General features: G+C 46.8%; 1 protein-coding gene across 1 annotated transcript in view; it reads right to left on the minus strand.

The window, feature by feature from the left end:
• The window catches only part of ZNF627 (zinc finger protein 627), a 28740-nt gene extending 16515 nt beyond the window's left edge, over positions 1-12225 (minus strand). Inside the window, exon 1 of the mRNA XM_017497700.2 lies at positions 12010-12225. Within this exon, the coding sequence (XP_017353189.1) occupies positions 12010-12012 (3 nt within the window). The 5' untranslated portion in view covers positions 12013-12225. The remainder of the gene's footprint in view (positions 1-12009) is intronic.
• Between the last annotated feature and the right edge of the window lie 2394 nt (positions 12226-14619).

Here is a 14619-nt window from a genome sequence, read left to right on the forward strand (position 1 = left end):
CCTGTAATCCCAGCACTTTGGGAGACCAAGGCAGGCAGATCATGAGGTCAAGAGATCGAGACCATCCTGGCCAACATGGTGAAACCCCGTCTCTACTAAAAAATATTAAAAAATTAGCTGGGCGTGGTGGCGTGCACCTATAATCCCAGCTACTCGGGAGGCTGAGGCAGGAGAATTGCTTGAACCCAGGAGGCAGAGATTGCAGTGAACTGATATTGTACCACTGCACTCCAGCCTGGAGCCTGGCGACAAAAAAAAAATTTTAAAAAAAAAAAAAAAAAAAAAAAAAGAAGGTAGATTTTTAAAGTGTTTTTATAACCACAATTAAGAATAATAAATCGTTGGCCATGGTGGTTTACACCCATAATCCCAGCATTTTGGGAGGCTGAGGTGGGCAGATTGCTTGAGCTCAGGAGTTTAAGACTGGCCTGGGTAACATGGCAAAACCCCATCTCTACAAAAAATACAAATATTGGCTGGGTGTGGTGGCATGTCCTCTAGCACCAGACACTCAGGAGGCTGAGGCAAGAACATGACTTGAACTCAGGAGGTGGAGACTGCAGTGAGCCAAAATGGCACCACAGCACTCCAGCCTCAGCAAGGAAGCAAGACCCTGTCTCAAAAAGAAAAAACAAAAAAGAATAAGTTATTGTAACAAACCAGCAAAAGACACATTGATTAGAAAATGGGCAAAACTGGCTGGACATGCTGGCACACACCTGTAATCCCCCCTACTCAGGAGCCTGAGGAAGAAGGATCTCGAGCCCAGGAGTTCGAATCCAGCCTGGGCATCATAGCTCTCTCCAGAAAAAAGGAAAAATAAAGATAAATAAATCATAAGTGGGCAAAGAACTTGAATGGACATTTCTCCAGGATATATACAAATGGCCAATAAGCACATACCAAGATGTTCAACACCATGAATCATTAGGGGTACACATTTTACAAAATGTAATTTCAAATGGTTACTCACCATATGAATAGTTTTCATCTCATGTAAAATATACACTCACAAAAACATAAGTCTTTAAAATTGTTATGCCATGCTAAACTGTAGGTCAATTAAACCTCTTTCCTTTATAAATTATCCAGTCTCAGGTATGTCTTTTTTTTTTTTTTTTTTTTTGAGACGGAGTTTCGCTCTTGTTACCCACACTGCAGTGCAATGGCGCGATCTCGGCTCACCGCAACCTCCGCCTCCTGGGTTCAAGCAATTCTCCTGCCTCAGCCTCCCCAGCAGCTGGGATTACAGGCACGCGCCACCATGCCCAGCTAATGTTTTGTATTTTTAGTAGAGACGGGGTTTCACCGTGTTGACCAGGATGGTCTCGATCTCTTGACCTCGTGATCCACCCGCCTCGGCCTCCCAAAGTGCTGGGATTACAGGCTTGAGCCACCGCGCCCAGCCCTCAGGTATGTCTTTAATCACAGTGTGAGAACAGACTAATACAGTAAATTGGTACTGGGCAGTGGAGTGCTGCTGTAAAGATACCTGAAAATGTGGAGGAAACTTTGGAACTGGGTAACAAGCAGAGGTTGAAACACTTTGGAAGGCTCAGAATAAGACAGGAAAATATGGGAAAGTTTGAAACTTCCTAGAGACTTGGAGGGCTCAAAAGACAGAAGATGTGGGAAAGTCTGGAACTTCCTAGAGACTTCTTGAATAGCTCTGACCAAAATGCTGATAGTGATATGGACAATAAAGTCTAGGCTGAGGTGGTTTCAGGTGGAGATGAGGAATTTGTTGGGAACTGGAAGCAAAGGTGACTGTTGTTATGTTTTAGCAAAGAGACTGGGGACATTTTGCCCCTGCCCTAGAGATCTGTGGAACTTTGAACTTGTAAGAGATGACTTAGAGTATCTGGTGGAAGAAACTGCTAAGTGGCAAAGCATTCGAAAGGTGACAGAACATAAAAGTTTGGAAAATTTGCAGCCTGACAATGGAATAGAAAAGAAAAACCCAGCCGGGCGCAGTGGGTCATGCCTGTAATCCCAGCACTTTAGGAGGCTGAGGCATGAGGTAGGTGGATCACTTGAGGTCAGGAATTTGAGACCAGCCTGACCAACAAGAAGAAACCCCATCTCTACTAAAAATACAAACTTAGCCAGGCATGGTGGCACATGCCTGTAATCCCAGCTACTCGAGAGGCTAAGGCAGGAGAACTGCTTGAACCCAGGAGGTAGAGGCTGCAATAAGCCGAGATCATGCCATTGCACTCCAGCCAGGGCAACAAGAGCAAAACCCCATCTCAAAAAAAAAAAAAAGAAAGAAAAAGAAAAACCCACTTTCTGAGAGAAATTCAACCCAGCTACAGAAACTTGCATAAGTAATAAGCAGTCAAATGTTAATCGCCAAGACAATGGAGAAAATGTCTCCAGGATACATCACAGAACTTCATGACAGCCTGTCCCATTATAGGCCCAGAATCCTAGGAGGAAAAAATGGTTGGTTTCCTGGGCCTGGACCAGGGCCCCTTGCTGTATGCACCCTAGGGACTTGGTGCACTGTGCCCAGCCACTCCAGCCACGGCTAAAAGGTGCCAACGTACAGTTTGGATCATGGCTTCAGAGGGTGTAACCCTCAAACCTTGGCAGCATCCACGTGGTGTTGGTACTGTGGGTACACAGAAGACAAGAATTAAGGCTTGGGAACCTCTGCCTAGATTTCAGAGAATGTATGGAAACGCATGGATGTCCAGGGAGAAGTGTGCTGCAGGGGCAGAGCCCTCATGGAGACCCTCTGCTAGGACAGCGCAGAAGAGAAATACGGAGCTGGAGCCTCCACACTGAGTTCCCACTGTGGCACTGCCTAGCAGAACTGTGAGGCCACCATCCGGCCCCTGACCCCAGAATGGTCGATCCACTGACAGCTTGCACCATGCACCTGGAAAAGCCACAAATACTCAATGCCAGCCATGAAAGCAGTCAGGAGGGAGGCTATACCCTGCAAAGCCAGAGGGGCAGAGCTGCCCAGGTTGAGGGAGCTTACCTCTTGCATCAGCATGACCTGGATGTGAGACATGGAGTCAAAAGAGATTATTTCAAAGTTGTAAGATTTAATTACTGTCCTATTGGATTTCAGGCTTGCATGGGGCCTCTAGTCCCTTTGTTTTGGTCAATGTCTCTCATTTGTAATGGGCGTATTTACTGAATGTCTGCACTCCCGCTATATCTAGGAAGTAGGTAACTTGTTTTTGATTTTACAGGCTCATAGACAGAAAGACATGCCTTGTCTAAGACTTTGGGGGACTGTTGGGAAGGCATGATGTGTTTTGAAATGTGTGGACATAATATTTGGGAGTGGCTGGGGTAGAATGATATGGTTTGGCTGTGTCCCCACCCAAATCTCATCTTGAATTGTAGTTCCCATAATCCTCACGTGTCATGGGAGGGAGCAAGTAGGAGATAATTTAATCATTGGGGTGGTTACCTCCATGTTGTTCTCATGATAGTGAGTGAGTTCTCATGAGATCTGGTTTTATTTATTTATTTATTTTTGAGACAGAGTCTCACTCTTGCCCAGGCTAGAGTGCAATGGCGCGATGTCGGCTCACTGCAACCTCCTCTTCCCAGGTTCAAGGAATTCTCCTGCCTCAGTCTCCCGACTAGCTGGAATTACAGGCATGTGCCACCATGCCCAGCTATTTTTTTTTGTATTTATTTATTTATTTTATTTTATTTCAGTCTTTCTAAGGTTCAATTCAGGTATTTTTTTGTATTTTTTTTTTAGTAGAAATTGGGTTTCACCATGTTGGTCACGCTAGTCTCGAACTCCTGACCTTGTGATCTGCCCACCTCAGCCTCCCAAAGTGCTGGGATTACAGGTGTGAGCCACCACGACTGGTGAGATCTGGTTTTATAACAGGCTTCCCCAACCTTCACTCTGCTGCCATGTGAAGAAGGCTATGTTTGCTTCCCCTTCCACCGTAGCTGTAAGTTTCCCGAGGCCTCCCCAGCCATGCTGCACTGTCAGTCAATCAAACTTCTTTCCTCGGTAATTTATAAATTACCAAGTCTTGAGTATGTCTTTATTAGCAGCATGAGAACAGACTAATACAGAGCTCTGGGAAAAACTAGACTGAAGAGGTCTCAAGTACTCCTTTCTTGACCAAACTGGAGAGAAGCTCCTCAGAGTCCTCTTTTTGACTAGGCCTTGGCATTGGCTTGCAGAAGTCAGTTTCAGCAAAAATCCATCTAAGGCAGTTTATAGAGAATCCCCCTACCTTAATATCCAATCAAGCTGGGCGCAGTGGCTCACAGCTGTAATCCCAGAACTTTGGGAGGCTGAGGTGGGCGGATCATGAGGTCAGGAGTTCAAGACCAGCCTGACCCATATGGTGAAACCCTGTCTCTCTAAAAAATTTAAAAAATTTTTTTTAAAAATCCAATCAAGTTATTTTTCCCCCACCTATGAGACCCAACCAAGTTCTATTCTCTCCCTCACCTTGTCCACTGGCTCTAAATCTAATAATATTCCTGCTGCATTTAAGGTTCAGTTCAATCTCCCTCTCCTATTACAGCTGTCATGACTCACTGCAATTGTGTTGAATAAACTCTTTCTTAACATTTTTAATGTTTCCAATGCAATCTCTCTTTAACAGGTGACAAGGTTGTAAACTTGAGACCCTGCTTCACATATCTGGAATGCATAGGAGATGACAGGCTCCCTCCCACTGGGGATGAAAGAGCTGCAAACCACACATGCCATTCTGCTGGGCCCATCCAAGTCTGACTCCACAGAGCGGGAGGGTGTCCTGAGAGTACCTCCCACCTACAAACCCAAAACACCAGGCTCAGATTTCTCTCCAGATGACCACTCCCTGCTATCACCCCATAATCTGGGTGAGATCCAGGATTGCAGGTGCATAACTGCCCAGAGAGAGGTCCAGGAGGTAGACTACCTCCTACAGTGATGGGACAGGATACCTCAAACTCCTGGCTGACAATTCAGCCCCCACCCTGATGGAGTATGTTGAAGGGGACTGAGTCTCAAGCTGCTTCTGGATAAAACTGCTCATGAGATATAGGATTTGCAAATCGTTCTTCCACTTGGTAAATTATCTTTTCAAGTTCTTGGTGTCCTTTGAACAAAAACTACCAATTTTGATGAAGTCTAAACTTTAGTAACTTCAGTGACTTTAATATTGTAACTTTGATATTGGCTCATCAATTCTGATCATCATATATATTGATTCATCAATTACAACACACAATTGATGAACAAATATAACATTTATGTACTTTAGGAGGCCAAAGTGGGAGAATCACTTGAGCCCAGGAGTTAGAGATCAGCCTGGACAACACAGTGAGACCCAATCTACAAAAAAAACAAAAAACAAAAATTAGCCAGGTGTGGTGGTGCACATCTGTGGTCCCAGCTACTTGGGAGGCTGAGGTGGCAGGATCACTTGAGTCCTGGAGGTCTAGCCTGTAGTGAGCAGTGACTGCACCACTGCACTCAAGTCTGGGCAACACACAGCAAGACTCTGTCTCTTAAAAGAAAAGTAGGGGAAACCAATGACTTTGGGAGGCTGAGGCAGGTGGATTGCAGCAAGGTCACGAGGTCAGGAGATCAAGACCATCCAGGCTAACATGGTGAAACCCCGTCTCTACTAAAAATACAAAAAAATTAGCCAGGCGTGATGGCACACGCCTGTAGTCCCAGCTACTTGGGAGGCTGAGGCAGGAGAATCACTTGAACCCGGGAGGTGGAGGTTGCAGTGAGCCGAGATCGTGCCATTGCACTCCAGCCTGAGCAACACAGAAGACTCTGTCACAAAAAAACAAAACAAAACAAAACAAAAACCACACAGTTAGGGTTGTTAACAGACTGAATGTTTATATTCTACCACCATCCTCTGCCCAAAGTTTCATTTGCTGAAATCCTAAACCCCAAACTAAATGCAGAAATCAGCACGTGTGCAACAAACTGAGGTAAAGAAACCACAAAAAATTCTTTTTGGTATAATATTAATGGTAGTAACTTACTAAAAATTCAAAAGAGGAACAGTCAAGCAAAATTCAGCCTAATAATAAATAGATGGTAAAACTATTAAGAACCACTTTTTAAAAATGAGGACCTGGTCACCTGTGGGTACAGAAGTGAGATGAGATCAGGACATACCAGAAATGCCCAATGCTCATTTATTAACCTGGGTGGTGAGTCCATGGGTGTTTCACACACCTGACTCTCTTCTCAGTGTGGAAATGTTTCCTACTCCAGGGTCTTAATTCTCACCAGCAAACACTTACCCAGTCAGTTGAAGGTTCCGATCTATAGTGTCTTTTTTTCAGATACCATTTCTAACACCAAATGTGTGGTCTTTGCTGAACACCAACCAAATTTCCAATTCTCCATCACGAACTAAGCCTTTGACAAATTAATTCTGACACTACCCAAAGTTAATAAAGATCCCATAAGTTCAGGGCTTAGTACCATCACACTGCCCCACTGCAGATGCCAGTCACAAGCCCCAGGGGCCATCCGTACTTCTCAACAACTGCATATAAATCAGATATAGCCAAATGTAAGGGATGGATATAAGTGAAAATGGCAGCAGAAGATCAGGCAGGTAGATAATCCTGGAAATAGCTATGGTTAAAGAAAATCCCCCATCTTTCGTATTCTTTATTTTTGAGATGGAGTCTGGCACTGTTGCCCAGGCTGTAGTGCAATGGAATGATCTCAGCTCACTGCAATCTCTGCCTCCTACTAGGTTCAAGCAATTCTCCTGCCTCAGCCTCCTGAGTAGCTGGGACTACAGATGTGCGCCACCACACCCAGCTAATTTTTTTGTATTTTTAGTAGAGATGGGGTTTCACCATGTTGGCCAGGATGGTCTCAATCTCCTGACCTCGTGATCCGCCTGCCTTGGCCTCCCAAAGTGCTGGGATTACAGAAATGAGCCACTGCGCCCGGCCCCATCTTTTGTATTCCGAAACAGCAGCTTACACAAAGAAAACACTCTTCTCATTATGACTTAGATGATACTGCCTTTACACCTATGACAAAGCCACACACAGACTATAAATTCCCTTCTTTTCCTCATAATTGATTAGCTGAACAGCTTTGTCTTCAGGGATCAGTCAGAACAAAGCACCTGTTAACCAAACTGGTCAAGTTTCTCTCCTTCTTCCAAGCCCCTGAACTTTGATCCACTCTCAGCCTGAGCCTATATACAATCCCTCTGAAGACCCTCCTAAGAACAGACTGCCGTCAGGATCTAGGTCTGATTTTGCACCCTGCATCCTGATTTCCACCTCCCACCTTCTTTCTCATTTTTTCCTCCTCCCTATGAAAGAAAATCCTTTTCTGCCTAAGCTTTGATTTGCTTCCAGATTTTATACTTGGTGCCTTCTCCCCTTTCAATTTTCCTTTAGAATAAAGTCATTCCTGGCCGGGTGCGGTGGCTCAAGCCTGTAATCCCAGCACTTTGGGAGGCCAAGGCAGGTGGATCACCAGGTCAAGAGATCGAGACCATCCTGGTCAACATGGTGAAACCCCATCTCTACTAAAAATACAAAACATTAGCTGGGCATGGTGGTGCGTGCCTGTAATCCCAGCTACTCAGGAGGCTGAGGCAGGAGAATTGCCTGAACCCAGGAGGCGGAGGTTGCGCTGAGCCAAGATCGCGCCATTGCACTCCAGCCTGGGTAACAACAGCGAAACTCCCATCTCAAAAAAAAAGAAAAAAAAAGAATAAAGTCATTCCTGTCTTGCGTGGTGGTACCCCTCCCCTCTGTAATCCTGGTACTTTGGGAGGTTAAGATGGGAAGACTGCTTGAGGCCAGGAGTTAGAGACCATCCTGGGCAACATAACAACATCCTGTCTCTATTTAAAAAAAAGTTTTTTTAATATAAGCCAGACATCATGACACGTGCCTGTAGTCCTAGCTATATGGAAAGCTGAGGTGAGAGAATTCCTTGAGCCCAGGAGATCAAGGCTATGTAGCTATGATGGCACTACTGCACTCCAGCCTAGGAGACAGAGTGAGACACTGTCACAAACAAGCAAACAAATCACTTCTTACCTAAATCCAGATTTGTTTCATTAGAAATGTCTAGAAACACACCCAAGATAATGGCAAGTACATTCTCAGAAGGGCATCACCCCAACCACCTCTGCCTGTGAATCCCCAGCTTTCCATGGCTCTGAGCTTCTCTCAGCATAAAGGGCTCCTCCCAAGGTCAGTTGTGAGCAGCTGGGACACTGCAGGGGAAGCTCCCCAGCAAGAACAACTGGGCCTATAATGTCCTCCTTTTGAAGGCTCAAGATTGGCCTTAGTTTGAAGTCACTAGTCTCCTGTCTCTGTTTCCCAGTCAAGGTTATACACTTAAATTTCAATGAGAAAATACCCAGGGTTTGAAGAATCCAGCAAAATCACTCAAATTCACTGTTTATATCAGGGAAGGAAAAAAAGAAAAGTATCGATCTTCTTCAGACAATAAACATATTATTTATTGTTTCTGTGGCAACAAATCATGTACTAAATTGTGTTTGAACACTTAGAGAAGTTGTCAAGCCATGTCCTATTAGGACTTCGCATTAAACTCTGGATAACAGGAAGAGAACACAGTTATCCACTGTCACAAGTTTGTCACCCTGCAAAGCAGAAGAATTGAAGTTTTGGTGAATCTCTGTAATTCACCATTATCTGCTGTACTTACTTGTGGAAATGTATTTGTTTTTCGGCAGTCATGATGAAAGAGACTTTCTATTTATTTTCCTTTCCTTAGTAGTATTCCCAATGCTAAGCCCTGGAATTCCATTTGAAATCACCCACCCACCAAAAAATAACAACATACTTGAGAAACTTACTACACTTGCTTTGGGAAAGAAAAAGGGTAAGTAATAATTTTTAACAAACATAAGACTAGATAGTTAATGTTTTCTGAAATCTACTTCCTTCTTGCCTCTTTGGAAAACTGTCTTATATTTCAAGCTCTACTGATGAAATACATTTATAATTATTAAAAAAAGAAAAAGAAAAAAACTGGCCAGGCGCGATGGCTCATCCTGTAATCCCAGTACTTTGGGAGGCTGAGGTGGGCAGATCACCTGAGGTCAGGACTTTTGAGACCAGCCTGACCAACATGGAGAAACCCCGCCTCTAATAAAAAAACAAAATTAGGAGGGCAGGGTGATGCATGCCTATAATCCCAGCTACTCGGGAGGCTGAAGCAGGAGAACTGCTCAAACCCAGGAGGCAAAGGTTTCAGTGAGCTGAGATGGCACCATTGCACTCCAGCCTGGGCAACAAGAGCAAAACTCCATCTGAAAAAAAAAAAAAAAAAAAACTGACTGCAATAAGTGAACAAATCTTTTGCAGGGGACAAACCCAGGAAAGGGCTATGCTAACCTGGAGCAGAGGTATATCTGACTCAAGTTTCAGGTCATTTTTTCTTTTTCTTTTTTTGAGACAGAGTCTTCACCCAGGCTGGGGTTCAGTGGCATGATCTCAGCTCACTACAGTCTCCACCTCCTGGTTCAAGAGATTCTCATGCCTCAGTTTCCTCAGTAGCTGAAATCAGAGGCACCTGCCACCATGCCCAGCTTATTTTTGTGTTTTTAGTAGAGACGGGGTTTCACTATGTTGGCCAGGCTGGTCTTGAACTTGCAACCTCAAGTGATCCACCTGCCTCAGTCTCCCAAAGTGCTAGGATTACAGGTGTGGGCCACCACGCCTGGCCTAGGTCAGGCCATTCTATCACCTGGATATCCCCCACCCCCTAACCTACTCACTGAAGGGCTCAGTGACCACGCTTCCAGGAGACATTGCATTGTGTCCCGCTGTCGGCTTGAAGTACATTTTGCTTTTCAGGTTCTTTCGTCACTTCAATGGTGTGATTTTCGTCACTTCAAAGGACAGATTTTCCTGTCCTTGGGACAGTTTTCTCACTTCACTAGTCTAAAAGAATCCAGAGGGCAAGAATCGTATCTGTCTTTCCCCTCAATACCATCATCTATTTGGCTGGACACCAAGGTGTCTCCCAATGGAATCGGAATTAGGGGAAGAAAAGCTGAGTGTCCCGGGATGATCTTTTAGAGAGACGGGCTATCAAGAGACTCCTCCCACCCCAGGACACCCAGCTGCTCCTCTAAGACACCCCACCCCATACTTCAGGCTGTGGGGGGGGGGGACTCAGCAGGCTGATATTCACCAGACCCTTCAAGAGACCTGGCTGCTATGAGCATCTTTTTGTCAGCCCAAACAGTCCCGAAACCCAGGATCAGAAGAGGAAGAAACATCACAGTTTATCACAATTTAAAGTTTCCAAAGGGAAACCCCAACCCAAAGACTTTTTGTTTTTTGTTTTTTTAGGGACCAGGTCTCACTATGTTGCCCAGGCTGGTCTCAAACTCCTGGCCTCAGGCGATCCTCCCGCCTTGGCCTCCTACAGTGCTGGGATTACAGATGTGAGCCATGGCACCAGGCCAACCAAAAGACATTCTGAGAAGATCCCTGTGCCTAGGAGAGAGAAAAGAGGCACAAAGGGTTTTTTTACAGCAGGGTCTCATACATGTATTCTCTGCTTTCCTCACAGGTGAAACGTTCAGAAACAGAAAACAAATATTTTTAAAAGACCAATAGATTCCTCCTGGAAAAAAATGGTAAAAATTAATTTTTGTTTGAAATGTGCAATAAAGGACAAAGACTTGATAATGCTGTGACTGGAGTTAGCTTTTGGGAATATGGTAAAAAAAGAATATGGAATCAAGGATTATTTGCAAGCCCTGGAGAAGCTAGGCTAGGGGAAGAAGGTCAAGGGACCCTGTCCCCCTAGGGAGAGTTAAAATAATTAGGAGGCAATTAGAAGGCTGTGCTGTGGTGTCCTGGATTCCTACCCCAAAAAACAAAAATTTAACTTAAATGAAATTCTTTTTCATTTTTAAAAAATTTTTAGTAGTTTTTTGTCTTAGTCTGAATGTGTTCATTAAAAAAAATTTAATAGAGATGGGGGACTCGCTATGTTGCAAGGCTGGTCTTCAACTCCTAGGCCCAAGCCATCCTCCTCTCTCAGCCTCCCAAATTGCTGGGGTTACAGGCGGAAGCCACCATGCCCCAGCCTCAAATGAATTTTTTTTTTTTTTTTGAGACAGGAGTCTTGCTCTGTTGCTCAGGCTGGAGTACAGTGGCACAATCTCGGCTCACTGCAACCTCTACCTCCCAGGTTCAAGCGATTCTTCTGCCTCAGCCTCCCAAGTAACTGGGATAACAGGCGCCCGCCACTACACCCAGCTAATTTTTGTATTTTTAGCTGAGACGGGCTTTCACCATGCTGGCCAGGCTGGTCTCGAATTCCTGACCTCGTAATCCGCCCGCCTCGGCCTCCCAAAGTGCTGGGATTACAGGCGTGAGCCACCGCGCCCGGCTGAAATTCTTATAAATCACCCATTTATAGGGAAATAAAATTTAGGGTTAATAAACCACAACCACCAATCCGCCTGACTATACAAGCAGAAAATTTCCACCTTAATAAGAGCTAATAAGGCGACTACATAACTGTCACCAACCAAGTACTGAATTTGCACCTTACAGCCTTTCGTTCCAACCCCTCCAAGGGAACCCACCAATCCACAAACCACGACCCGGAGCTTCTCCACCGATGAACCGCTGTTTACTCAAATAAACTCTTAATGTTTAACAGGAGAAAGGCGGGACTGGAGAGGGATGTGCCCGCAGACCGCAGCTCCTGCCACACGAATCCCACACCTGAGGCGGGCGTTCCCTCAGGATCCTCCCGCGGCCCCCGCACAATCTGAGGAGACGCTGGGCTGCGGGTGCGGCGTCGCGCAGGGACGGGACAAGACGCCCGGGGTCCCGACTTCCGGCCCAGCCCAGCTCCACCCGGCGGCCGAGGGGACCGAGAGCCCAGATGCGCCGGGAGGTTCCGGCCCCAGACCCGGGAGTCGCCGCAGGGAGGCCTGGGTCCCTCCACAGCCGGTTCCGGCCGGTTCCAGCCAGCCCCTCCCCCCGGCCTGGGGACGTCTGGTCCCTCACACGCACCATTCTCGGCTTCCAGGTGTCCCAGCGTCCTCCCTACAGCTCCCGCTATTTGTAGAGGTCACGGAGGGACACAGACTGCGGCGGAGACACCTAGGGCCTCTCGGAGAAACGGAGACGCGAGCCCGGGCGGGGGCGGAGGCCAGAAACAAAGGCTCCTTGAGGAGGCGCAGGCCCCGCCCTCCTCTCCCGTGCGCGTCTGAAAGAACCGTTGGCAGGGCACCGCCCGGTGCCTCTGATTGGATAAGGCGTCATGCCCCGCCCCCTGGGGCCTGAGTGACGTGCGAAGCCATGGAAACGTGGCTGTGTCGAGCGGTGTTGACTGGCTCTAGCCACCGCCCCCCAGCCCAAGGGATGTTTGGGGTTTTGTTTGTTTGATTTTTTTTCTTTCTTTTTCTTTTTTTTTTTGAGACGGAGTTTCTCTCTTGTCGCCCAGGCTGCAGTGCAGCGCCGCGATCCCAGCTCACTGCAATTTCTACCTCCTCCTGGGTTCCATTGATTCTCGTGCCGTAGCCTCCCGGGTAGCTGGTATTACAAGCACCCGCCACCACGTCCGGCCAATTTTTGTATTTTTTTGTATTTTTGGTAGAGGGGTTTCGCCATGTTGCCCAGGCTGGTCTCGAACTCCTGACCTCAAGTGATCCGCCTGCCTCAGCCTCCCAAAGCATTGGGAGTACAAGCATGAGCCATGGCGCCTGGCCTTGTTTTGGTTTTCTTTTTTTCTTTCTTTCTTTTATTTTCTTTCTTTCCCTTCCTTTCCTTCCTTTCCCTTCCTTTCCCTTCCTCCCCTCCTCCCTTTCTCCTTTTCTCCCTTTCTTTCTTTCTTTTTTTCCCCAGGGTCTTGCTCTGTCACCCAGGCTGGAGTGCCGTGGCATGATCTCCTCTCACTCCAGCTCAACCTCCCAGGCTCAAGGGATCCTCCTGCGTCAGCCTCCCTAGGCCCCACCACACCCTGCTAACTTTGTTATTGTTGTTGTTCTGTGTGTGTGCGTGCACAAGCATGCACAGAGTCACCGTGTCACTATGTTGACCAAGCTGGTCTTGAATTCCTGGGCTCAAGTGATCCTCCTCCTGCCTCAGCCTCCCCAAGCGCTGGGATTACAGACGTGAGCCACCATGTCCAGCCAATATTTACATTTAATGCAGAGCTTCCTTCTAACTTGCCAGAGCAGGCACTGTCATCTTCTGGCACATGATGAGCTCTTCCTTCTTTTTTTTATTTTTTTGAGACAGAGTTTCACTCTTGTTACCCAGGCTGGAGTGCAATGGCGCGACCTCAGCTCACCGCAACTTCTGCCTCCTAGGTTCAGGCAATTCTCCTGCCTCAGCCTCCTGAGTAGCTGGGATTACAGGCACGCGCCACCATGCCCAGCTAATTTTTTGTAGTTTTTATTGGAGACGGGGTTTCACCATGTTGACCAGGATGGTCTCGATCTCTTGACCTTGTGATCCACCCACCTCGGCCTCCCAAAGTGCTGGGATTACAGGCGTGAGCCACCGCGCCCGGCCTGAGCTCTTCCTTCTAAGTACTCTTGAACACAAGGCCACCAGCGTGTGCAGGGAATTCCACACTTACTGTGAAATGCAGCAGTCGCCTTGCCTGAGAACAGGAGGGAGCCCAGGCTAGGCCAGGGAGGACAGGAACAGGAGAGACAGCCTAATATTTCCCAGGAAGTGGGGATTTGGGATGAGGTGTGCCAAGGCTTCCTCCAGTACCCTCCATTCCCTGAAAAAACATCTATACGAGGAAAAAAAGTAAAAGTAACTGAGGCGAGAGGAAGGTTGCTCTCTGAGGAAGTGATGTCGGATGAGACCCAAAGTAATGTATTAGTATCAAAAAGCAGGTTAGGCTGGGCACGGTGGCTCACGCCTGTAATCCCAGCACTTTGGGAGGCTGAGGTGGGTGGAACATGAGGTCAGAAGATCAAGACCATTCTGACCAACATGGTGAAAACTCATCTCTACTTTAAATATACAAAAATTAGCTGGGTGTGGTGGCACATGACCATAGTCCCAGCTACTCAGGAGGCTGAGGCAGGAGAATCTCTTGAACCCCAGAGGTGGAGGTTATAGTGAGCTGAGATCACACCACTGCACTCCAGCCTGGGTGACAGAGCAAAACTCTGCCTCAAAAAAAAAAAAAAAAAAAGTAAGAGGATTCAGGGAAAATGGCAGAATACAAATCATAAAGAATTTGTGACCCAGCATGGTGGCTCATGCCTGTAGTCCCAGCACTTTAGGAGGTCAAGGCAGGAGAATCACTTAAGCCCAGGAGTTTGAGACCAGCCTGGGCAACATAGTGAGACTCCCCCCACCCCCGACCATATCTATTTTAAAAATATGAAAATTAGCCAGGGGCTAGGCACAGTGCCTCATGCCTGCAGTCCTAGCACTTCGGGAGGCCAAGACAAGAAGACTGCTTGAGCCTAGAAGTCTGAGACCAGTCTGGGCAACCCAGTGAGACCCCCCCCGCCGACCCCATCTCTACAAAAAAATATAAAAATTAGCCAAGTATGGTGGCATGCAGCTGTGGTCCCAGCTACTCAGAAGGCTGAGGCAGGAGGATCTCTTGAGCCTCAGGAGACAGAATGAGACCCTGTCTCAAAATAATAA

The sequence above is a fragment of the Cebus imitator genome, unplaced genomic scaffold, assembly GCF_001604975.1.
Source record: "Cebus imitator isolate Cc_AM_T3 unplaced genomic scaffold, Cebus_imitator-1.0 Scaffold234, whole genome shotgun sequence".
NCBI lineage: Eukaryota > Metazoa > Chordata > Mammalia > Primates > Cebidae > Cebus > Cebus imitator.